Raw genomic sequence first — 27,596 nt, forward strand, 5'->3', positions numbered from 1 at the left:
TCATATTTGTGAAATGTGATTGAGAAACATTTAAATTGTGTTTGGCAATGAATGATTTATTTATTGCATTTTAAATTTTTATTGTGCACCACTGAGTATTTTTATACTCAGCGATGGCTTATTTTGCTGTCGCAGATAAGAGCAAGGAGAAAGCAGCAGAGTGAGCTGCTGTTAAATCAAGGATTTCTCTGACCATTTTGTACGGGTATTATTTTATACCCTTGTAGATAATCTTGATGTAAATATAAAATGTTGTATGTACAATGTAGTTGAGCAGTTGTAAATAAATTGTAATAATATTATTTTGGATTCTCTTCTGTAAATTTAATATTTGTACATATGGATTTTCTGCTTTATGCTTGGTGAATGGAAATATTAAATATTTTGAGATGAGAAAACTTTATTTGTATTGTGAAATTATTTTGAAGTGCATTGAATTGAGATGATTGAGTTATTGAAGGTTGGGAGTTGTGAAATATTTTTGGAAGTGCTTTTTACAGGTCTTTGAAGAACTGGTTTCTCAAAATACAGAGAAAACTATGTCAAAATTTTTATAAAATTTGTGGCAAAATTAAAATGGATAAAAATTTTTACTAGTATTTAAACTTTGAATAAATGGTTTTTAATTCCTACCAAAATGCTCACCACTTCCAAAATATAAGAAAATTGTTTTAAAATCCCTTGTAGGGTACTTAATGAGTTATCGGTAGGTGAAGTTCGGTAGTTCATTAAGTATTCTACGGGATCATGTTATGCCTTACAGAGGGGTAAGGTGTGACATGTAAGAGGTTTGAGTCCGGGTTAAGGCCGAATTTGAGGATGCAAGTCATGGGTTTCCGACATCAGAATTTCACTGAGTTGATCTCACAGGCCCTGGAACTGGAAAGGATAGAATCAGAAGGGGCAGTGAAGAAGGGTACACAAGAGAAAAAGAAGACTGAAAAGACAAAGGGACAAGCATCTGAGAGTGGTTCTAGAAAGAGGAAACAGTTTGGGGGATCCAACTCCCGTAGATCTGGCAGAGGCAGATTTTCTGGCCAAAGACCACTCTGGTCTGGTTAGCAGACCCAGCAAGCACCTCGAGGAGCTCTATCAGTACGACAGTGTGAAACTTGTGGTTGAACTCATAGTGGGGTTTGTTTCAAGGCTACCGGTGCATGTTTTAACTGTGGAGGGAGCAGACATTTCGCTAAAGATTGCACTAGTCCGCGCCGGTCTGGACCTTCTACTACATCTGAAGGATCAGCCCAAGTCTCTGTACCTAGAGGGTCACAGTCAGCTGCTAGAGGTAAAGGCTGAGGTAGGGGTCCTGCTAACACTCCTGGAAGTCAAAGCACTGTTAACCGGCCAGTACCCAGTGGCGCACCAGTCAGAGTATATACCATGCGTCAGAGGGAGGAGGCTGAAACATCGACGCGTTGTAATTTTTCCATCCTTGACCAAGATGTACATGTGTTATTTGATCCTGGCTCCACACATTTGTATGTTAGTGCTAGTGTGATGTGTTCTACTACTATTCAGTGTGTACCAATGGACTATGATGTGCTAATAACTAGTCCATTAGGCCAGGAGGTCAGGGTAAATAGGCTATATAGGAACTGTCATTTGGTGATCCAAGGACACACTTTTCTATCTGATTTAATTGAAATGCCCTTCAGAGATTATGACATTATCTTAGGCATGGATTGGTTAGCTAGGCATCATGCGATGATTGACTGTAGACTGAAAACAGTCACTTTTGGTCTCCCTCAGTATGGTGATGTAGTAATACATGGAGAGAAACAGTTATTGCCTTCAAACATCATTTCAGCTGCACTGGCCAGAAAAATGATTAGGAAAGGGTGTGAGGCGTACTTGGCACATGTGATAGACACCCAAGTGGGGAGTCCAAAGATCGAGGACATTCCTATCAGATGTGACTTTCCGGATGTGTTTCCTGATGAATTGCCAGGATTACCTCCAGAAAGAGAAGTGCAGTTTGAAATTGATGTTATGCCTGGTGTGGACCCAATCTTCATAACGCCATACAGAATGGCACCAACAGAACTAAAAGAATTGAAAGTACAGTTGCAAGAGTTGCTTGACAAGGGCTTCATCCGCCCTAGTGTGTCACCTTGGGGAGCGCCAGTATTGTTTGTAAAGAAGAAGGATGGCACTCTCCGGTTATTAATTGACTATCGGTAGTTGAATAAGGCAACAATAAAGAACAGATACCCATTGCCCCGCATTGATGACTTATTTGATCAGTTGAGAGGTGCAACTGTGTTCTCCAAAATTAACATGAGATCAGATTATTATCAGCTGAAAGTACAAGAGCAGAGTATTTCTAAAACTGCCTTCAGAACCCGCTATGGCCATTATGAGTTCTTGGTTATGCCATTCGGGTTAACTAATGCTCCGGCTGCTTTTATGGATCTGATAAACACTATCTTCAGACCATACCTTGACCAGTTTGTTGTGGTATTTATCGATGATATATTGATTTACTTGAGGAATGCAGAAGAGCATGATAGACATTTACGCATTGTACTATAGACTTTGAGGGAGAAACAGCTATATGCCAAATTATCGAAGTGTGAATTTTGGCTGAAGGAGATATCCTTTTTGGGGCACATAGTATCAGCATAGGGTATTAAGGTAGATCCAAGTAAGATTGAAGCTGTCCTTAATTGGAAGCTACCCAGAAATGTCACAGAGATTCGCAGTTTTCTAGGGTTAGCTGGATACTACCGTCGATTTGTGAAGGGATTCTCCATGTTGGCATCTCCATTGACCAAGCTACTTAGAAAGGATGTGAAATTTCAGTGGACGGACAAATGCCAGTAAAGTTTTGATGAATTGAAAAGATGTTTGACTGAGGCTCCAGTCTTGACTTTACCTACACCGGGTAAAGAATATACAATTTATAGCGATGCTTCTCACAATGAGTTAGGTTGTGTGTTGATGCAAGATCGAAATGTTATTGCCTATGCATCACGCCAACTAAAACCGCATGAGAGGAATTATCCAACACATGATTTGGAGCTTGCAGCTATTGTGTTTGCTCTTAAGATCTGGAGACATTATTTGTATGGGGAGAAGTGTTACATCTACACAGATCATCAGAGTTTGAAGTATTTGGGCACCCAGAAAGAGCTGAACTTGAGACAGAGGAGATGGTTAGAGTTGATAAAAGACTATGATTGTCTGATAGACTATTAGCCAGGGAAAGCTAATGTTGTGGCTGACACCTTAAGTCGCAAAACTATGGCAAGTCTATGGGTTACTCCTTTGTCTTTGGTACATGTGTTGAGATCATTACATGCCAGTTTAGAGATTAATGATGAGGGGTAGATAGCAGTTGCATGGCATGTACAGCCAGTGTTGATTGATCAGATCAGAATGGCTGCTCAGAATGATGAAAAGTATCAGAAGCTGTTGGAAGAAGTCAGACAGGGCAAGAAACCAGAGTTTTTAATCAGATATGATGGTCTACTACTACACCAGGGTAGAATATGTGTTCCTAATGATGTTGATTTGAGGCAGATCATTTTAAAGGAAGCACATGAGTCTCCTTTTGCCATGCACCCTGACGGTACAAAAATGTATAGAGGGCTAAAGGATCAATACTGGTGGATGGGTTTAAAAAGAGATGTGGCAGAGTTTGTATCCAAATGCCTAACTTGTCAGCAAATAAAGGCAGAACATCAAGTACCCACTGGGTTGTTACATCCACTACCAATACCAGAATGGAAATGGAAAAGAATAACGATGGATTTTGTAATAGGACTACCAAAGACACAGAAGAGTCATGATGCAGTATGGGTCAATGTCGACAAACTGACTAAGTCTGCTCATTTTCTGCCAATTTGAATGGAGTACAATTTAGACAGATTGGCCAGGTTGTACATTGATGAGATTGTGAGGCTTCATGGAGTGCAAGTATCCATTGTATCAGACAGAGATCCTAGGTTCACTTCTAGATTCTGGGGTAGTCTTCAGAAAGCCCTAGGAGCTAGATTGAACTTCAGTACTGCATTCCACCCACAGACAGATGGCCAGTCTAAGAGGGTAATTCAGACCTTGGAGGACATGCTACGGGCTTGTGTAATTGAGTTTGAGGGTAGTTGGGATACACACTTGCCTTTGATTGACATTGCTTATAACAACAGCTACCAATCAAGCATTGGGATGCCTCCATATGAAGCTTTGTATGGCAGAAAATGTAGAACCCCGTTGTGTTGGGATGACGTGGGTGAAAGAAAAATGATTGGACCCAAAATTATTCAACAGACTGAAGAGAAAATCAGGGTGATCAGAGATCGACTTAAAACTGCATTAGACCGTCAGAAGTCCTATATTGATTTGAAAAGAAGGGATATTGAGTATGCAATGGGTGAGAAAGTTTTCCTCAAGGTTTCTCCTTGGAAGAGGATTATGAGATTTGGTAGAAAGGGGAAACTAAGTCCTCGTTTTATCGGGCCATATGAGGTTCTGGAAAGAGTGGGTCCTTTGGCATATCGGTTGGCACTACCTCCAGAGTTGGAGAAGATATATAATGTCTTCCATGTGTCCATGTTGAGGAGGTATCGATCAGACCCATCTCATGTACTACCAGTAGAAGAAATTAAAGTAAATCCAGACCTCACATATGAGGAAGAACCCATAAAGATTCTGGCTTATGAGGTGAAGCAGCTACGGAACAAGCAGATACCATTGGTAAAAGTGCTGTGGAACCATCATTCGGGCCAAGAAGCTACTTGGGAACGAGAGGAGGACATGAGGAGACAGCACCCACAGCTGTTCAGAGATTGATACCAGGTAAAATTTCGAGATGAAATTTATTTTAAGGGGGGGAGAATTGTAACACCCCTATTTGAATAGCCTGGTATATTTCACTATTCCGGTGACCGATGTCGATCCGAACAATTAAGGAGATTAGAACCACATTTAAGACAACTAGAGAAGCCATAAATACAAATAATTAGTAATTGCCAATTAGTTAAGTATAAATAAGAAAAACAGAACATAAGAAGTTAAACGAGCCGAGAGTCATAGCGATGGGTGACCGTCTTGGGAACGACTGCGAAGCCATTTTAAACTCAAATTTCGAACTGTAAAATGTAGCGCTGCGGTTCTTAGGACCCTTATGAACACAGTGAAAAAGAGAAAATCATGAAAAAGAACTATTAAGTCAGTCAAATAATTAGGTCAGGGAGCCGGAAGAAATATTGAATTATTTGCAAACTGGGATGAACCGGCGAGGGGCAATTTGGTTTATTGACCTCGAGAGCTGACTCCTAACCTAACTGTCAAATAAAATCAGAGAAAAGAAAATTTTGGAATCTAGAATTAAATTAAAGAACTAATAAAAAAAATTTAAAAAAAAAGAGGAAAAAGAAAAAGTTGAAAAAGGTTGATGACATCATGCATGACATCATGCATGATGCAATAAACTTACTAATTTAAGAAATTGAAAATTGTGGGATAACTATCTATTAAAAGAGCATAAAATAAAAAAAAGAAAAAAAAATTTAATTACTTCTCCTCCATTCCCGTCACCCCTTTCTCTCTCATTTCTCTCATTTCCTTTCCACCATTAACACCCATCTCAAGCTTTCAAAAGCTTGATTTTATTTTATAAACTCCCAAACTCCTTTAAGTAAATCTTGTTCTTGGACTTTGACAAGCATTTTGACAATAAAAAGAAGAGGAAAGAAAGAAGATTTGAAGAGGGAGAAATTCAACAAAAGAGGTTAGTGGTTAGTTTTTAATATTATGTTTAAATTCATAATTAAGTAGTTGAATTACACTAGAAATTGTGAAAAAATGAAATGAAATAAATTGTTGAAGGACCAAACCTAAATTTTAGTCAACTAGGGTTTGAGGATGTGTATGCATGAACTTGGTGAATTTAAAGGTGTATGTGAGTTTATTGGTGTTGAATGATCATAATTAAATGTTTTGAATTAGTTAAATGCATGAGGTTGGTGAATTAGGATTTTGAACATTAGGGTTTATGGACCAAAAATGTCAGAAATGAGTAAATGATGTATTTGACCTATTGTGAAGTGAAAAATGGTCATTTGTGATCAAATGAGTTGTGTTGGAATGGTTGGAATTAAAGTTAAATTCGGAGGGAGTGTGGTCATGCTGCTAGTAGCATGACCAAGTCAACTTTGAAGGACCAAAAATGAAATTTTGTAAGTCCAATTGGTATGGGACCAATTGGGGATAAAAATAGACATTAAATGACACGATTTTCATTTAGGAAGCATGCCCAAAAAGTGACCAAAACCTAGTGAACAAATTGACCAAAGTTGAAAAATTGCAGGCTGCCCTGTACAAACTGACCAAATGAACAGTGTTTGTTCATTTGGTCATAACTCGAGCTAGGCAAGTCAAAATGACCTGAAATTTTACCAGTAATTAGATGAGATATAGACCTAAAACTCTCATGAAGAACACAAACCCAAATTCTGCCAGCAACCAAGTCATTTGGCCACCCCTAGTTGGTGACCCAAAACTGCTAGCACCAAAATTGCCCAGAAAATCTGGGTTGTGTCTAATCCGGCAGTCATGGTTCAAATGGCCATAACTTGAGCTAAAAAACTCTAATTGGAGTGATTCAAAAAGGAGAATAAACTTAAGACAATAGGAAACATTTTCTATGAAGAAAGGTTTTCCAAATTCTAACAGTAGAATGACCAATGGAACAGTGCAACTAGGGACACCAAAACTGAAAATTTGACAATTTTGCCTAAAGGACTTAAGTTATGAGAAAATGACCAAAACCAACAAATTTAATGACCAAAATGTGGTATGTGGGTGAAGTTGGAGTTCCCATACCTATTAAGCCTTAAAAATTCAACAATTTGACTTGAATAGTATAGTGAATAGTAACCCGAAACACAAAAACTTCGAGAACGTCGAAATTAGCACATTAAAGCTAGGTAAAAGTGAAGTTAAATTTATTTTTGGATTTATGCTAAGTTATGGTACTGAAACACTATGAAACTATGTGTTTCAGCTGAAAAAGGCTTGGAAGCTCTGAGAGACTGAGTCAAGGCCTAGAGGCGACTCACGTCAGGTCTGTGCACAATAATTCTTGTTTAAATATTTTATTCTCAAAAATTTGACTTCTCTGATTAATTATGTACTGTGTTGCCATTTTATAATCACAAATATGACTTTGGAAATTGATCAGATTTCTCATAAATTATTTAAATAAATTGTTTTGAATTGATTTTGTGTTCACACTTAACATGACAGTATCACATTATTCCTCCTGCATTTATGGGATTGAGATCATTTATTTTCCTCCCTCTCTGGCTTGCCAGTTGAGGTTGAGATCGGATGAGTACTCATTAGCTAGCTAGCCACCTCCCTCATTGATTTCGATTAATGGGGTTGTAGATTGCTTTGTCGTGGTGTACAACACGGCATTGATTGGAAATTTTGTGTCATGGCTTAAGTTGTGTATGATTTTGGAAACACTGTGTTTATTAAATTATTTGACTAAATTATGTTATTATGAGCTTTGATAATTTGTGAAATGTGATTGAGAAATATTTAAATTGTGTTTCATCAATGAATGATTTATGTATTGTATTTTAAATTTTTATTGTGCACCACTGAGTATTTTTATAGTCAGCGATAGCTTATTTTGCTATCGCAGATAAGAGCAAGAAAAAAGCAGCAGAGTGAGGTGCTATTGAATTGTGGACCACACTGATCTTTTGTACGGGTATTATTTTATACCCTTGTAGTTAATTTTGATGTAAATATTATAACGCTTTATGTATCAATGTAAAGTTGAGCAGTTGTAAAATAAATTGTAATAATATTATTTTTGGATTTCCTTCTGTAAATTAATATTTGTACATGTGAATTTCATACTTTATGCATTGTGATTGAAGTTATTAAATATTTTGAGATGATAAATTTTGATTTGGATTGTGGAATTATTTTGAAGTGAATTGAATTGAGTTGACTTGAGATTAATTGAAGGTTGGGAGTTGAGAAAATTATTGGAAGTGTTTTTTTTTTAGATATTTGAAGAACTGTTTTCTCCAAATACAAACGGAACTCTGTCAAAATTTTTATAAAATTTGTGACAAAATTAAAATGGACAAAAATTTTTACTAGTATTTAAACTTTGAATAAATGGTTTTTAATTCCTACCAAAATGCTCACCACTTCCAAAATGTAAGAAAATTGTTTTAAAATCACTTGTAGGGTACTTAATGAGTTATCAGTAGGTGAAGTTCGGTAGTTCATTAAATATTCTACGGGATCATGTTATGCCTTACAGAGGGGTAAGGTGTGAAATATACCTTATGTGGAGTAAGAATTGAGTGAGAAAATTAAGTGGAATTAAACAAAATTTGCATGATGAATTTCTACCAATTTCGGTAGCCTTATGGTCTCTTAGGGTTTCATCAATTTGATTGCATAATAGTTGTGTATGGCTGCCATTGAACATGATTTTGGTGTTTTAATTCATGGATTGTATGTATATAGAGAATTGAGATTGTTGGAGTTAGGGTTTGGACACCAAAATTAGGATTTTGTTTATGTATTGATGAAAAGAGGTTGTAATGGTCAATTAGTGACCATTTGGTCATATTTGAGTAGGAAATTGAGTGAATTGTGCCAAGGGAATTGAGGTTAGGTATGTTGTCCAATGTGCCCTGCAGGTCTGGATGTGAGTCCAGCATGTTTGGGCAACTATAACTTGGGTTGTGTAGGTTCAATTGGTGCAAGGCCAATTGGAAATAAAATTAGACACATAATGGCACAACCTTGGTGGGGGAACCCTGTCCAGAAAACAAACTTAGGATGCCTTAAAAATTGACCAAATCTGGAAAACTTACAATCTGCCTGGGCAAAATGACCAAATGAACAGTGTTTATTCATTTGGTCGTAACTCAGTGTAAAAGGTCCAATTGACCTGAAATTTATATCAATGAAAAGCTTAGACAATTTAGAACAACTTTTATGTTGAACACAAACTCTATTTCTGGACTTAACCAAATGAAATGATTGGCCAAAGTTGAACTACCAAATCGCGTATGGTATTCGCCTGCACTTCTGGTAGATACCAATCCGGCCAGTCTTACTCAAAGTGGCATATCTTGAGCTGGAAAACTTCAAATGTAGTGATTCAAAAAGGAAATTAAAGAATACACATAAAGGAACAACTTTTATGAAGACAATATTACCAAATTCTTACTGTAAAATTGACCAATGAAACAATAAACTAAGTACTTGAAATCTGAAAATTTTAAATAACCAACCCTATGCTTTGAAATGGAATTGGAAACCAATGCTTACAACTTTAGAATGCATAATATGGTATGTTGGTGATATTAGAACCAATATACCAATTGTCTATGAAAAAGTCAACATTTTAGTTGACTAATGAAATGAATAGTAGCCATAAAATTTTAATTTCAAAGAATTACATAATTAAAAATTGTAATTGCCCTAGTAAGCCTAGTGTGATTAGTTTGAATAGGTTGGCATGCCAATAGAGTTCTGATAGTAGTACTGCGTATGGCTTCATGCCATTCTGTGATATGATAGCCTATGGCTATACTGATTATGATGTTATACTTGGCTTTATGCCTTATTGTTTTTATGGCTTATTAGCCATTCTGTCTGCACACTGGGAAACACATTGTGACCGATGGTGTGACGGTCCGAGGTATCTGATACCCAATGCTAGTTTACCCATTTATCCAATCCGATCAATTTTTGTAGGTTACTTGGGCATTAAAAAGTATAAATGTAATTGAATTGATTATTAAAGGAAGTAAGGAAATTAAATATCAAGATTAAAAACAAGAATGATTAAAATAAAAAGAAGCTCAAAATCATCAAGAAAACGATTAATAAAATGCTAGAAAGAGTTAATATCATAAGATGTAATTAGCCTTCGACTAAACAATAAATTAGTAATTATTTATTCTTATAAGCACAATAACTAAGAAATTTTTACTTTTATTTGTATATTATATTTTCTTGTATTATTGGCACTACTAAGCTTTATGCTTAGCGCGTCGCTTTTGTAACTCGTAGGTTCTGAAGAGACTGACAGAGAGCCTAGCAGACCACAAACTGGGTGAGACTTGTATACAGATTTACATAGTGTCCATGTCACCTCATAGACTTCAGTGCATTGGTAGGACACTAGGTCTCATTTTGGTATTTTGTACTGTTTATATTTTGTAATTAAACTTTTATTTTATCATGTATAGTTGAAACTCATGTAATATATTTTGGTATTAATGCAAATATTTGTAATTTGTGTTTATAAATGAAAATTTAGTATTTATTTATGATTTATACATGATTATCATGTAAAATGAATGAATGATAAATAGAAGAATTTTTTAGAAATGGTTGAGAAATATTGAGATTATGTTGATATAATGGAGTTTGAGAATGATTGAAAATGTATTGGAAGTGTTTTTCACAGGTTCTAAAGAACTGTTTTATTCATTTTTAGCCGGTACTCTGCCGGATTTTCTATAAAACTTTCGGAACCTCAAATGATTTTATAATTTCAATAAATGACTTAAATGAGTTAAATTTCAAAAATTGCACTTCATAACCATGAAGAAATAAATTAAGGAATGATAAAAATAATTGAGATAAAATATGGTATTTCGGTACACTGTGTGGCATTTCTTGCTCGGCTATACTGTAGACGGGTAAGGGGTGTCACATGCTATGCTCTACCCACAGCACCACGAGATGACTCTGCTCTATTATTACTTCGCCCCCGACTAGGAACATGTGCAGGTACATGAGATTCTACCTCCTCCTCTACCGATCTAGGAGACCCGTGCTCTAAGGGATCGAATGCCATCGATCCTATAAAATAGACAAAGAACAGATCTGCATTAGTGTCACTTCGACTCTTAGTTAAGGCCCATGCATGTTATGCACACTATATCTTTCTATCTATCTAGGTCTAGGACAGCTTAAACCATTGCTCTGATACCACTAAATGTGATGCCCCTCACTCGTCTATAGTGTAGCCGAGCAAGGTGTGCCACATTTGATGCCGGAGCACCCTATGTTGTCTTTGTCATATTCATTGTTAATTTTAAATATCCTTTACTCATGTTATCCATGTGTGAAAAATTTTTTTTATCACAATTTATTTCTTTAGAAACCCGGACAGAGTCTTCTCTGTTTTATTTGCATATGGCGGGTTTCACTATTTACTTGTTAAAATCACTTCTATCTATTTCATATTTTCATATGTCATCTCATGTCATCTTTACTCATACAACCTCAAGGGAATTATATATATATTTCATTTATATAAAAATTCATTTACACAATAATTTACAATTTATTTACAATCCAAAATGATATACAATATTCACTTATGTACAGTCAACAAAATACAAAATCTAATTACATGGGCCCTACCAAAACAAAACACAGAGGTGACTCTCAGACTGTGGCAGATCTGGTCAATACTCTATCAGAGCACTATTACTGCAGCTACTACTGCTGCTGCGGCTACTAGTGGTCACCAGTATCTACGTGATGGAAAATCAACGCACTAAGCGAATTGCTTAGTGGTGCATAATTTAAAATAAAAGTAACAAAATAATCTAACATAGTTAATCTATGTATGATTTTATAACATTATGGTCTTTTACATGTTTATTGATCTTCAGAGATAATTAAATTTATCGAGATCTTTTATATTCATTCCTCTCATATTCTATCTAATTAAATTCACATCAGTGCCCAAGTAACCTATAACAGATTATAAAGGTTGGATACCCGAGAGTATGCTAGTTAGACATCCGTATGTTTATCAAGTATACATCGGTCATGTTAGGCACAAGGCCAACGGGCTGGCATAAAGCCAAAAATGATAATAGGCACTATGGCCAACGGGTAGGCATAAAGCCAGTAGAACAACCATCTCAGACATTTGTTGTCTGTCAATGATCATTCATGTGAGCAGTACTGCAATCTGTAGTCCCTAATTAGTATCCAAGCTATATACATAAGTCTAGGTATACTTTGGGCAAATTAAATATTATTACTTAATTTTGAACTTATTATTTCATGTCATGTATCATTATGTAGTGGGAAGTAGGTCCCACTTGCACTTTTATATAGTTTATGTATTAGGCAATTTATTAGGGTTAAGTCCCTGCCATAAAATAAATTATTTCATGAACTTTTCTTTAGGTTCAGTTTTAGTGTCTTAAATTTAACTATCAATTCGATCGATTTGTGGCCACTGTTTGGCCACACTTCCTTCATGGAAGTTATTCCTTTATGTCTTATCTTTGTTTTCTATTTTGAAGCATGTCTTTTGGAGTTTTAGAACTCAAGTTATGGCCAAATAACCACAACTAGTTCATTTCCCTATTCTGGTTCCATAACTAGGAAGATTTTGGAGTTACATTTTATCTAATTAATTGGATATGTTATAGCCACTTTTAGGCCTAATGTTCTTCATAGAAATTGTTATCCTATGTATTATGGTCACTCATAATTTTGAATCACAATTTTTCAAGTTTTGTATAATTATTTATAGCCAATTAACTAGCCTGGACTCATGTACCCTATGCCAACAGAATTCCAGTTCAGGTCAGTGGTTTTGAATCAACTTTTAGGGTTCTTACATTCATAATTTGAGGAAGGTTTCTAAAACAAAGTTGGATCCCTATTTCTTAGGTTTCTAGAACAGTTTGGCTCTTCCCAATTGGAGTTTCCTAGTGGGAGATATGACTAAAAGACTGTTCTGGGGTCAAGTGGTCACTTAGGCAATTTCTAGAATTTGCATACTAATTTGACCTAGCCAATTGACCTAGTTCCCTTGGTTTCTATGTCACACCCTACTCCTCTGTAAGGCGTAACATGATCCTGTAGTATACCTAATGAATTACCAGCTTCGCCTACCAATAACCCATTAAATACACTACAAGGGATTTTCAAAACTTTTCTTACTTCTTTTATAGTGGTGAGCACTATTTACAGGTTTTAAAAACCTTTTTGAACTGAAGTGAATTAGCTAACACAATTAGACTATTAGTAATTTCTATAAAAATTTTGGCAGAGTGCCCTCTATATTTTGGATAAAACAGTTCTTCAGAAAACCTGTAAAAAGCACTTCAATATTTTCCTCAATCTCAAACTCCAACAAAATCCAACACAATATGTTTTTCAACTCAATCCACAATAAATTTTCAAAGGCTAAGATAAAGAAATACAGTACAAATTTTACAAGCCAAAATATCTCATAATTTACTTTACAACTTCAATGTACAATTTTAATTTACAACTGCTCAAAACCAAGAACAATATGTACATACAGTGGTCATACATTACAATACAAAATGCAAAATGTGGTATACTCATTATACCCGATAATCTCTCACTGAATGTACTAGCAGCCTAATCTGTTGCCACATCTGTCTACTGATAAAGAATGAAAAGCTATCGCTGAGACAATGTCTCAGTGATGCACAACATTAACCAAATACAACTTTAAATCACAATTCATAAATCATATAAATGATGGATACGTAAAATCATAGTTAAATTCAAGACAATTAATGTCATAAGGAATTTAACACAATATCACAATAAATCTCAGAAATCAAAACATAGTTAAATTCAAAAGATAGTAAATGTCAATAAGAATTTAAATTATTTCATAATCTCACAATACATATCAATAAATCACACACAGCTTAATCATGTTCCAAAGTTCAATTCGTTCCAAAAGCCGATGGCTAATGAGGTATTCAATTCGTCCCAGAAGCCGATGGCTAATGAGGAATAACACAGCTAGCTAGCAAAAATATGAGTACTCATTCTATTCGTCCTCAACAGGCACACACCTCAACACTTCAGCCAGAGAGGGAATTCAATTCGTCCCACCAGACAAGCTAGCGAGGAATACAATCAATATACATGATAGTTGTGGTTTCAAATCATTTCCAGTGCTTTTCAATCAATAAGTATCCATCAATATCATTCAAACAATTTTTCACAGTTTCAAACCATTTACAATGCTTTTCAAGCAATAAATATTCATTCAAACACATTTCCACAATTTAAAACAATAATGTACAAATAGTCATAATTCATTTCAATTGAAAAATTCAAAAGAATTAGCTATTGTGCACAAACCTCTTATAACTGTCTCTTGGTCTTGACTCAGTGTTTCCTTCCCTTTCCCTGAGTCTTTGCTGACTGAAAAACACAATTTGAAGTGTTTCAGTACTCAATTAAACTGTCTCTAACGATAATGCTTGATAAGTAATTCATTGAATGCTATTATTTGCTTAATCAACCTAATATGTCGACCCTCGGTGCATTCTAGGTAATTTAGGTTTTAATGTTACTAATATGTCACATTCGATAGTCTTTTAGGGTTGGTACATGTTACCAAATTCATTTCTATGTATTTTGCGTTTTCTTGCAATTTGTTGGATTTCGGGATACTAGTTTGACCTAGCCGGACGACTTAGTTCCCTTGGTTTTCGAGTTTCGGTCAAAACTACAAACTTGTAAATCTATGTCTTATTGCACGCAGGGCAAAATTTCAGGTCATTCTGAGTTATGTAGACTAAGTTATGGTCATTTTACTATTGCTGGTCAAAATGCATCAAAATTGGTCACTTTAGGTCATTTTAGGTCAATTTTGGTTCGGCCAGTTTTTGGACCCGAACTTGTGTAAGCTGTTTGACTTGCTTATGGTCATTTATGGGTTTTGGTGTATTCATAAGACTTGTAGATATGGGTCTTAACTATTCATGGTCAAAATTTCAGGTCAATTGGACATGTTTTGAGTGAGTTATGGCCTAAACACTAACTGCTGCCCAAATGGTAAATTTTCAGGCCTTATTTGCACTTAATCCGGATTTGGTCATTTTTCTAGCTACCTTGCAAGCAGAATTTTGGCATGCTTCCTTCATGAAAGTTGGCACATTTTGTGCCTAGTTTCACCTCCAATTGGTCTCATACCAATTGGAGCCACACACTTAAAGTTCTAGGCCTAAAACACAAACTGCCTTATTACATTTCCTTCATACACATCAAGGATCACTTTTAACACTAACCAAACTTAACATTCAAGCCAATTCTGGTTGTACCATGACCTAAACATAATTCACAACATATTATAGGTCATTTTGGCAGCTTACAATTACATTCAACATACACCATAAAGTGCAGAATTTTTCAAACCAAATTTACAACAATTCAATCACCTAACCATAACACTTTTACATGTCCAACTTCACACCATCACACACATACCCAAACTGCCATAATAACCAACACAATTCAACATTAATATTCTATAATCCAAACATGAATTAACATCCTTATGGTTCACCAAACCAGGCTTCCATTTCATGCATTACATTCCCATAATTTCCAAGCATTCAAATTTCAATACACATTCACATATCCTAAGTATACATCACCCAAATAATTTCCTACATAATATACATTTAATCAATCCTTTAATTCACCATTTACAAGCAAAAATAAACTGTCTTCAAGGTGTTTTCATGGCTGCCACAAGTACACTTCCCCCTTTACACATCAAACCTCAAAAATTTCTCCATAAATCAAACACCCATAACATCCTTACAAACTTTAACAAAGCAACAATCAAAAACACAAACTTACCTATTGTTGGGACTTGTTAAATCTTCACTAATCTTCCTTGATTTTGGTATCTACTTCTTCCTTGTGAGGTGGGGCTCAAAATTAATGAAGACAAGTAAACAAAATTTAGCTTGAAAATGGGTGTAAAGAGCCATGCATTTGGGCGGCCATGGGAGGGTTTGAAAGCTTCATTTCGGCATGGGAGAAGGGATGAAGATGATGAAGTGTTTAGTGGAAGTGATCTGCCCACTTAGTGTATATTTTAATTCCCATAGTGCTCCACTCACCTAAGAAAATGATTTAATATGATTTAAGTGCTAATTACTCCATTTACACTCCATTTTTGTTATTTACATTAGGTACCACTAAATTAATTTTTCATTATATTTTCCAAGTGTAATATTATTTATTTTTAATGGAAATTTAGGTCAAAAGACAACTCAGGATGTCAAATGACCACAATGCCCCTGTTCAGGTTGCATTCCCGATTTTTCGGTAACACCGGATTTTTGTCCGTTTTTCGATTTCTCACTTTTCTTTGTACTAATTAATTAATTTTTCTTTGATATTTCTAATGATATTTATACTTCAATAAATATTTATTTGAGTCCTAAAAATGTTTTCCAGGGTTCCCCGCGGTCCAGGGCTAGTCAACGGTCCACGCCGTGACTTTCCTGTGCGGTCACCCATCGCTAGGGTTCTCGACTCGCTTAACTTGGTTACATTTCTTTGCCATTATTTTTCCTTTGTTTTTCTTGTATTCTCTTTTCTTGTATTTCATTATTTTATGTCTCATCACTCATAACGAAGTGTAGTTTTAGACATCCTAGCTATCCGGACAACACTGGTCACTGGAACAGTAGAACGCACTACCGAACATAGGGGTGTTACATTCTAGGTTTTGGTCAAAATACTAATATTGTATATTTATGTCTTATGAAAATTATTCCTCTAGTTTCATTTCATTTGGATTTTTGTAGACCAAGTTATAGTCTTTTTGCCAAAACTGGCAGAGTAGGGCTATGTCTAGCAAATTATGGGTAGTTTGGTTCTGGGTAGTTTTGTGACCTAACTTGTGCTAGCAAATTGGTTTGGTTAGAGGCATTTCTGAGTTCTGTGTTCTTCATGAGAGTTATACTCCTATGTCTAACCTTTCCAATGGTATAAAAATCAGGTCATTCTAACCTTTCTAGAGGAAGTTATGGCCAAATGAACATCATTTGGTCATTTTTCTGGTTTAGGGTATGAACAACCGGATTCAAGAAGGATTTAGGTCACTTTGCGGACAGAATTTGGGCATGATTTCTTCATGAAAAATGGAGCATTTTAGCCCTAGTTTCATCTCCAATTGGAGCAACAAAAATCTAGTTATAGGTCAAAAACAACACTGGACTCAAAGAGTGCCACAACCTGCATGAAAAGTAAACTCCCAATTCAATTTCCTCCAATCTCCCAAACTACAATTTGATATACATGGCATTTCTATTGATCAAAAATTCATCTCAACAAAGTCAATTGCAAGCCATAACATAAAAGTCCCAATTTTTTAGCAAGACCCTAACCTCAAATTTCATAATTCATGCACTTCAATCCATACAACTTTCTAATACACTTATAATCATCAATCATCATCATTAAGCAAGTTTATATTCAAGAATTCATCAAACCCTTATGGACACCAAGGCTGCAGAAATTTAGGGTGTTCAATTACTTAACAATTTCTTTCAATTTTATGAATTTCCACCCTAATTTGGCATGCTTACTACACCTATAAGTGAAAAGGAAGGGTTATAGTGCACTAAACTCTTGTAGACACTTCTTGGACTTGTGTAAACTTTAAAATTTCTTCACTTCTTGGCAGCCAATCTCTTTGCCTTGGTGTGGAGATGATTTTTAATGAAAGTAGATTAGGGTTTTATGGGGAGAAAGGGAGAGATTCAAGCTTAAAAAGCTTGAAAAAGGGGAGAGTGAAGTTGGCTATGGTGAACGGCAAGGAGAAAGAAGAAGAAGAAGAAAATGGTCTGTTGGTCAAACTTGTCTTATATGGTGATATTTATCCCATAGTAATGTGCATTAAGTTTTTATGAGGTAATATTTACATTATGCTTAGGTAGGCTTAGGCTAGCATGAGGCCATGCTTACCTCATAATTTATTTCTTTTTCATTTATTTTCTTTTCCCATTTCTATACATAATTTCATAATTTAATTTACTTTATGTATTTTAATCTCTCTTATTTTAATTGACATTTAGGTCAAAATTCAAATATGGGGTTGAAATGACCAAAATGTCCTTCGTTATGCTTGTCGGGTTATTTTTGTTTGTACCGATTAATAAATTTTCTTGAATTTCTTTTGACATTTTTAATGTCATTTATACCTCAGTAAACCTTTAATTAAGTCCTAAAATTTTTTTCCTAGGATTCCTTGCAGGTCTGAGATCGACAACTATCTTCGCAGTCGCTTTCCGGTACGATCTCCCATCACCGTAACTCCAGCTCCTTTAACTCATTAGCTTTTAATTTCTTTTATTTTTCATTAATTTTTCTTAGTCTCAATTCAATTAGTTTATGCTTTCTCACTCAAGTTTAGGTGTAGTTCCAGACATCTTGACTGTCCGAACATACATTAGTCATCGAAACAGTAGAATGTATGGATTACCTAAAGTGAGGGTGTTACAAAGCCTATGTTTTCCCTAAACCCAACATAACATATAAGAAGATTTCTTCAAACCCATCAAGGGGATCTAGCCATTTAAGGACCTTAACACTTAAACATGGCTAAACTAACAACAAAACATGCATTTTAAACATAAAATCACAAAACCCTAACCCTAACATGCATAAACTTTCTAAAACTCATCTTAAAGACAAATTTTCATGAAATTGAAGTTATAGAACCTAATTCCTCAATAACTTATTTAGATCTATCTATTAGATCAAGAAGAAAAGAATGTTACCTCTTTCTTAGAGTTTTGAGGTGAAAGAAACAAAGACCCAAAGTTTGAATCTACTCTCCCAAACTTCTAAATGGAAGAATCCACCTTCAAACTTTGAAAAAGTCAAAGCAATCTCCTCAAAACCCTCCTTGCATGCTTCAATAGTTGAGAGAGAGAGAAGAAGAGAAAAACCCAACTGATTTTGGCAAAAATACGAGCTTTGGTTCCTTTTTTACCCTTATCCGTCGAGAGACTTTCAACTATAGGAACTCATGCTTTCGACTAACGGAGTGCACTCTGTCCGAAAAGAGTATTTGAATAAGAAATGGGCTTCAGCTACCAAAAGTTCATTCTTTGGCTGCTAAAGTTCCTTCTGCCTAAAGGAACACTTTAAAACTTTTATAAGACAAAACTTTTAAAACATTTTCATTTTTAAAAGTATTTTGAATACTGCAAACACATATACATAAACATATTTTCATATCTTACCGCCACTCCCTTATCAGTGAAGTTTTACTTTTCACCAGAATATTCCATCAAAGACAGATATTCTGACATAAAAAAATGACGAATATTACATCCTTCTCATATTTAAAGAACAATAATTTTTCCTCTCTCATCTCTCTCTCTCCTTTTTTTGTAATTATTATTTTCTCTCATTCTCTACCAATTGGCTTATCTTTTTTTTCCTTTCTTTTTTTGTGTCAACAAAACTAGTGAACAAACTTAATTTCATAAAGAAAATTAAGGAAATTGGTGATATGGCTCAAAAGTTAGTATAAACGAATAAAATCTAGTGTATCAATTGGTTTACTAGCTTGTGAAATTGGCTTTGATATTATCTATAACAACCGAAAGTGTTAAAAGAGTATTTTCTACAATGAAAATTGTGAACGCGATTACAGAATCAAATGGGAGATCAATTCTATATGACTTTTTAATTACATATACTAAGAAAAATGTCTTTGATAATATTGATAATGAACTAGTTATACAAAGCTTTCAAAAAATAAATTCATCAAGGACAATTATAAATTTAATATTATAGCTAAAATTTATTATTTTATAAAATTATTTTCTTGTTCTTCTTAACTATTATTACATATGGAAAATTTACATGCATTTTTATATTTTTTTTCTTAATAGATAATCTATTATTGTATACAATTTTTTCTCTTAATTAAATAAAATAAGATTTTTTAACTCCATTGGCATAATTTTCTAGCTTTACCTTTGGTCGTTGGTGTTTTAAGATGCTAGGCCTTACCAAAATTGGATAGACGGTGTCGCTAACGAATAAAAAAAAAAAACAAAAATGAGAGGGAAGAAGGGAGTTGAGAACTCAAAGGAGGGTTTTTAGACTTGAAGGATTGTTTTGAGTAAAAAAAAAAAAAAAAAAAAACTTCTTTACATTTTATTTTAAAAAAAAAGTTAAATAATTTATAATAAAAATATTTTTTTATTATTTAATGTTAGAAATTAAGCACTAATCATTATTGCGGACTGAATCAATTTCAACCCAATTGCTTTCCAGCTTACAAGCAGGATTCAATTTCAATCACAAATTTAGAAAATCTTAAGAGACAACAAAAAGATTCCTAATTTGTTGCATTTTTATTGGTCAAATTGTCCTTTCGTTTATTTATTTTTCCTCTCTCTTGACGAAGTAGTGCATGCCAGTGCCATTGATTAGTCTCCCAAGTAGGTCTACACTTAGACAAAAATTGTATTCAACTATCTTCTCATTATTTAAATGCCACAAAGCCACATTATGCTGCCGTTGAATTGTTTGTTTTTTTTTAATGTAAAAAAAAAAAAGCATTTTATTTAGAAATATATAATAATATTAATTAAATATTATATATATTTTATATTTTTTTATTTATTTTCATATTTTGATTAAAAGGTATATAAGACTTATTTAAGATAGTTTTAATTTATTTATAGGTAAGACTTTTTATTTAATATTTCATTAAAGTTGTGTATAGAATCCAAACGAAATTAATTGATGCTTAATAGCAATGAAATTAAAAAAAAAACATATAATTTTAACAAAGAACTGATTTATTTAAGTTATTTATAATAATATAATTTTTTATTTAATTTTGATTAAAATTTAATTTCAAATTTTCATAGTTTTAAAAATAGCTTCAATATTATTTGTTAAAATTCGCTAATGCTAATAATGTGTTTCAGTAAAAAAAATTATAATAATACATGCAATTAAAAAACTCAATACTTAAAATTCAATTCTAATTTAATTAAATTTTTAAAACTTAAGCTTAATCTGACGAAATATTTAAAAGTTTCATGAACATATTCATCATTAAAATTTTAGCTTGGACTCAAATTTATAAATTATTATTTTAATATTATATTAATTAATAAATTAAAATAAATGGTTCTAGTCAAATATTTATAATAATTGAATTTTTTTAATTAAATTAAAAATTAAGTCAATTTATTCAAAAAATAATTAAGTCAACTAAAAAAAGTCATATAAATACTCCGCGTGTTTATAAGTTTAATTAAGCCTTTCAATTTTCTAAAAAAATCAAATAAGTCTTTTAAATTTTTTGAAACTAAATAAACCATTTAACTTTTAAAAATAAATAAAAAAGACTAAATTATAATTTTGACTCTAATATAAATACAGTTAAGACTGGACACGAAAATCTTTTAGTGCTAAAGGTTCTCATCAGTTATCATGTGTATTTGATTTACAACATTTTGATGGATATCTGTTGCATATTAAAGCATATTAATAAGTTATTATTTATCGAACTATTCAAGAAACTTCTCTATATAAACTTCTCTATATAAACTATCACGAAGATATTGAACCAATAGAGAAGCTTATTGAATCATTTAATAAAAGATAACTTATTAATATGCTCCATAATGTAGTAAAATACTTACTAAAATGTTGCAAATCATATATATAGAATTGCTAATGAAGACCCTATGTATTATAAGATCTTCATGGATGATTTTAACTGGATTTATACTAGAAGCAATTATAGTTCAATCTATTATTCATTTATTTTTAAAAAGTTAAATAGTTTATTTGTATGTAAAACAGTAAAAAAGTTTATTTGACATATTTTTAAAATTAATAAAATTTATTTAGACTCTAATACATTTTAAAAATTTATATGACTATTGACCCAGATCAAAATAAGCCTTTCATTTTGATTGGGTAGTCTGAATAGCCAATTAATAGGCAATTATAAACTTCTGGTTACAGCATAAGAAAAAAAAAAAGAAGACCCTATATTTTAATAAAATTAACTACTTAGTTCATATATTTTAAAAAATATATTATCTAGTTTCTATAAAAATTTTCGTTAAACTATTTAGTATCTCTGTCAAATTTTTTCATTACTCATATTATTCATACTATTATTTAGTCTTTCTATTTTAGTGAAATTAATTAATTGGTTTACGTATTTTGAAAAATATATTCTTATATAAAAATATAAATTTTGCTATGTACAAACTAAATATTAATTTACATTTTTTTTAAATTTTAAATTTTTTGGATATCATTTTTATATTTTCTCTATGTGGAAATAATTTTTTTTAATTATTTAGAATTTTAAATAAATTTATTAATCTTTTTGTATAAAAAGCTTACACTATTTTTATTGATAGATGAAAACAAATAAAGAATAAGGAGGAGAAATGTGTAGGTATAGAGAAAAGAAACATAAAGAGAAATAAAAAAGGATAAGAGAGAAATAAGAGAGAGAAAATTAAGATAGTTTAGGTATAAAAAATAATTATGAAACTAAATAGTTAATAAAATCAAATTACAGAGACTAACTAATGTGTTTTTTCAAAATATAGAAACTAACTAATCAGTTTCACTAAAATAGAAGTATCAAATAGTAAGTTGACCAATATTGATTAACAAAAAATTTAATAATTGAACTAAATAATTTAACAGAAGTTTTTATAAGGACTAAATAATATATTTTTAAAAATATATAAACTAAATAATTAATTTTATTAAAATATAGGGATTAAACAGCAATTTTTTCATAATAAAATTCAAAAATCTACACGCGTTTGTGTGGTATAATTGTAAATAAGAAGAAAACCGAGGGGCATCTGTTATCGAGATCTGATCATAAAAATATGTTCTTACTTTGAAAACTAGAAATGCCAACAGGCACGTCATTTCTAAGAAGAACAAGAAGGCACGGCAATTGCTGGTCGTCGGTCTCTTCCATTGAAGGAGAAGAATCACAAGAGCAAACCCAAACCTGGTCTATGCTCCAGGTAAATACTCCCTATCTCACCATTTACATATTAGTTATGTGTGATTTTGATTTGGATTTTGTGCTCTTTTTTTTATATTTTTTTTTTGTTCTTGTTGGATTTGACCGACTGTTGTTTGGATTAAATTTGAAGTTCAGGTTTATTAATTGTGTGAATTGATAAATTTGAGGATGTGAGCAAGTGCTAGAATTCTTAGAAGTAGATTTTTCTTGTCTTCTTTCATTTATAACTGAGCTTCTTGGAAAGGGGTAGATGAACTTTCAATTCATCTGTTAATAAAAACCGTAGTTTAAGTCATTTGGTAGAAGATAGTTTCATGGATTTGAACTTTTTAACCAAGAAAGCATGGTTTTATTTTTGGGTTCGGATTGTCCTTGGATGCTAAATTCTTCTTTTAACTAGGAGATTAATTTGATTGTTCTAGATCGAAATCAAGCTGTTTTTCTTTTCTTCTTATTTTTTTTAAGTTGTATTTTCGTACGTGTGAAAAATAGGATTTTATTGCTTTGGCATCTGGGATGAATTTATTTTCTTATTTTCGTTTTTTTATTAGCTCAATTGTTTTTGCCTGGTTTGCTTCTCGGGTTGCCCACTAACTGTGCCTTTTAGCTTTAAAGTGCCTTTTCCTCTCTGTACTCGGTAGCTTTTTACTCTTTGATCCAGTGAAGAGCTGAATCAATGTCTATAGTGCTATTGTAAGTTACAGGATTTGAGAACCCCTTTTCTTTTTTCGGTAGATGCTATAGCTTCTGATTCTAAGAATGACTTTTTTTGGACGGTTGATGATGTAGGTCAATTTTGTTTCATTTGTTCACTTGTTTTTGGACTATTGTGAATACTTGGTGATCAGTCAGTTTACTGTGGTTCAATCTTACACGGTGGCTGTGTGGTGCTCGCAAGTCTACACTATTGCATGATGAGTACTACTTTAGTGGTTGAAGCCAGAAACAGGATACTAAAAAGCATTAAAAATTACATATATTATTAAAATGATTGAAAATGATACTAAATTATTTTTTTAATAATAAGTGATATTAATTTAATTTTCACTATAATATTATCAAAAAATATTTTAACCTTATTACAACATAATTTAATTTTAAAATAAATAAATAAATATTTTGTTAAAAATAATATAAATAATTTTAAAATTTATTAAATAGTGTAAATAATCAATTTAAATTAATGAAGAAAATAAATACTTGATGGAATTTTAAAATTAAATGAGGGCAATAAAGTAAAATACTTTATCAAATTAATTTATAAACACCCGCTAATAACCACTAAAATGAAAAGATTCTCTCTTCTAACTTTTTTTTTGGCTTAAAACACAGCTTATAAGTGCTAAAAATCTTTTAAACAAACAAGTTAGCTTAAAATTATAGCTTGTAAGTTGGTTTGACCAGTTTATAAGATAAACTAAATGCCATCTTAGTCCACTGAACAATAATTCTCGCATTAAAGTATTTTTGCAGATGTTACAGCAAAATAGAAAGTTTCCTTACAAAAGGACACCCTCCTTCCCCTTCCCCCCTCCCCTCCCCACAACACCCACACCCCCCCCCCCCCCCCCCTACTTTTTTTTTCTACCAATGTAATGAAAATGATATATTCTATGCCTTAATGGCAAAGTAGGTTTGGCCAGTTTTTTCTTTTATTGTTAAGTGTTCCTATTATCAGCATTTGCTACATTTGCACACTCTTTTTTCTGGTTCCTTTTAAATTTTTTACCAAGATTAAATTTGTGTTGACTCGATTATCTTACTCTTTTTTCTTGTCCTTTTGCAGACAATAGGGATCTGTCAATGCATTGCTGCAGATAATAGAGGCAACGCCACAAAAATTTGTGGTCGCAGGTGAATCATATTATATTCAAATATTTATGAATATATGCTGAACGGTGGCATGTAGCTTTTGGAAATTAGTTAATGTAGCTAGTAAAGGGAAAATTTATCATTGAAAAGTCTCCAATTATCTCTTGTATATTGAGAAGGTCAAGTCAATCAAGGGCTAGTCTTAGATGCAAAGATCTCAGGAACACCAAAATTCAGCTGGTATTCACGGGTTTAACCACCAATCACAAGAGATTGATCCATATGGTTTGTCTCATATACAAATTTTAAACAACAATTTATTCTCCGATGTCGGCAGTCAAGGAATCACTGTTTCCTTTCAAACTGACAAGGAAGAATACTTTACATTGGAATCATCTGCAGTTGCCGGAGGTTTTGTCGTCTATGATTCGCCTGCTGCCAGCTTCTCATCCAGCAGAAGTCCATTTTCATCCCAAGGTTCACATTCATGCCTGACAGATCCTCATCATTCTCCTGACAACACATATGGATCTCCAATGAGTGGATCTTCATCTGCTGATGATGACAATGTACTAATGAGGCAGAAATTAAGGGAACTGGAATTTTTGTTACTGGGGTCTGAATTGGACATTACAAACGACGGCAATTTCTGCTTCCACCAAGCTGATCGATTAGAAAGATGGGACTGGACGCAAATGGTGGAAATGATCCCTAGGTTAGACATGAAACAAATGCTCTTGGCCTGTGCTCAATCAATATCTGATGGTGACATACCAAGAGCAGCACGTTTAATGCATGTGTTGGAGCAAATGGTGTCAGTGTCTGGAACGCCAATGCAGCGTTTGGGAGCGTACATGTTGGAAGGGCTCAGAGCAAGGGTTGAACTATCAGGAAGTAAAATCTACAAAGCTTCGAAGTGTGAAGCACCATTGAGCTCAGATCTGATGACTTACATGGGTATTCTCTCTAAAATCTGTCCATACTGGAGGTTTGCATACGCAGCTGCCAATGTTGTCATTCGTGAAGCTGTGGAATATGAGCCTAGAATTCACATAATTGATTTCCAGATTGCACAGGGCACCCAGTGGTTGTACTTAATCCAGTCACTTGCAGATCAGCCGGGTGGCCCCCCATCAATTCACATAACTGGTGTTGATGATCCTCAGTCAGCTCATGCTCGTGGTGGTGGACTTCATATTGTAGGACACAGGCTATCATGTTTTGCCGAGTCATGCAATGTGCCATTTCAGTTCTATGATGCTGCTGTGTCTGGTTGTGAGGTTCAACTAGAACAACTTGGGTTGCAACCTGGGGAAGCTGTGGTGGTGAATTTTCCATATGTATTGCACCACATGCCAGATGAGAGCGTGAACACATGGAATCACAGAGATCGACTGTTGAGGCTGGTGAAGAGTTTGTCACCAAAGGTTGTGACTCTCATCGAGCAAGAATCCAACACTAATACTAAGCCTTTCCTTCCAAGGTTCAAGGAAACACTAGAATATTATACTGCCATGTTTGAATCAATTGATGCTGGTTCGTCGAGGGATGACAAGCAGAGGATAAATGCAGAGCAACACTGTGTGGCTCGAGACATTGTCGATGTGATTGCTTGTGAGGGAGCTGACAGGGTTGAACGACATGAACTATTTGGGAAGTGGAGGTCGCGATTTATTATGGCTGGATTTACTCAATACCCTTTAACTTCCACGGTGACTGGTGCTGTAAGAGATTTATTGAGAGAATATGACAGGAACTATGGACTGCAAGAGAAGGATGGTGCTCTTTACCTTTGGTGGATCAACACAGCCATGACAACCTTTTCTGCTTGGAGGTGAAACCCAGATAATAGCATTAGTTCTTTAACATCTGTAAATTTTGTCATTGCTGTTTTAAGTTATGATATGTAGTGATGATTGTATTTGGAGAAGTGAGATTAAGATTAGCTGTTTTTTAGATACTAATGCCAGGACAGATACTCAAAAGCTCGTAGGAATACTGCACATTTCCAGTGCGGAATGAATAAAAAATAGTTAGGTATTATGTTGCAATTTTACTTCTGCCGATTATTAATATCTGTTTAAGGCCCTACATGTGCTTTTTGAACTGAAATGAAACTCTTTCATTTCTTCTGAAAAGCTAGCAAATAATGTGAATTTCAACAATACCCATTTGCATTATTTGTGCTTCCTATTTGGTTGTTGCTTGGTGATCTACTCTTCCAAGGTTGAAATTCATTTATATATTTGTTAGGTATAATAACTTGCTATGGTTGATAGTACCATAGTAAGTGAAAATTTTTATGTTTTTTTCACATTCTGTTTATTTGTTACTCTCGTCCATGAGTAATTATATTTTATTTATTTGCATCTGGTAATCACATTTTTAATAACGAATTTATTTTTATTTTTATAGTTTTGCATTCACTTGCTATAATGTTGCGACTCATTTCACCTAAGTATTTTTGCATAAATATATACACAGAATTATCAGGTAATCTAAGGAGGGTGATGTTTGGCTTCGTTACCTTGTAAAACCATTATTGTGATTTTAATGCCCTGCTGATATATCATGGTTTAGTGAATGCAGGCTTGATTGATGAAAACTAAACAAACTGCTGTCCCAAAATAGTCCAAGAGGGGGTGAATTAGACTTAACTAATTTTTCGGCTCTTGCTTGTAGCCTAATAAAAAATTGTGGTTTTGTTCAACTAAGTGCTCCTATATACATATAGTGAAAGTGATATGTGTTTCAAGAATGTATTTCTAAATTGCAATTCGAGCATCAATCAATATTGATAGCAATTTTTAACATAACATGCATAAAATCTAAATTACACAAAAAGAAAAAGATTAAAGTTAGAGAAATCAAACACAATAATTTTTATAGTGGTTGGACTTAACTAGCCTACATT

General features: G+C 33.5%; 1 protein-coding gene across 1 annotated transcript; it reads left to right on the forward strand.

Moving 5' to 3' along the window:
• Positions 1-22,719: 22,719 nt before the first annotated feature.
• LOC110652262 (scarecrow-like protein 13) lies at positions 22,720-26,733 on the forward strand. Its single transcript, XM_021807830.2, has 3 exons — positions 22,720-22,868; positions 24,657-24,724; positions 25,020-26,733. Exons 1-3 carry the CDS (start codon positions 22,749-22,751, stop codon positions 26,518-26,520), a joined length of 1,689 nt encoding a protein of 562 aa, XP_021663522.2. The 5' UTR covers positions 22,720-22,748; the 3' UTR covers positions 26,521-26,733.
• Positions 26,734-27,596: the final 863 nt, after the last annotated feature.

The sequence above is a fragment of the Hevea brasiliensis genome, chromosome 5, assembly GCF_030052815.1.
Source record: "Hevea brasiliensis isolate MT/VB/25A 57/8 chromosome 5, ASM3005281v1, whole genome shotgun sequence".
Lineage (NCBI taxonomy): Eukaryota > Viridiplantae > Streptophyta > Magnoliopsida > Malpighiales > Euphorbiaceae > Hevea > Hevea brasiliensis.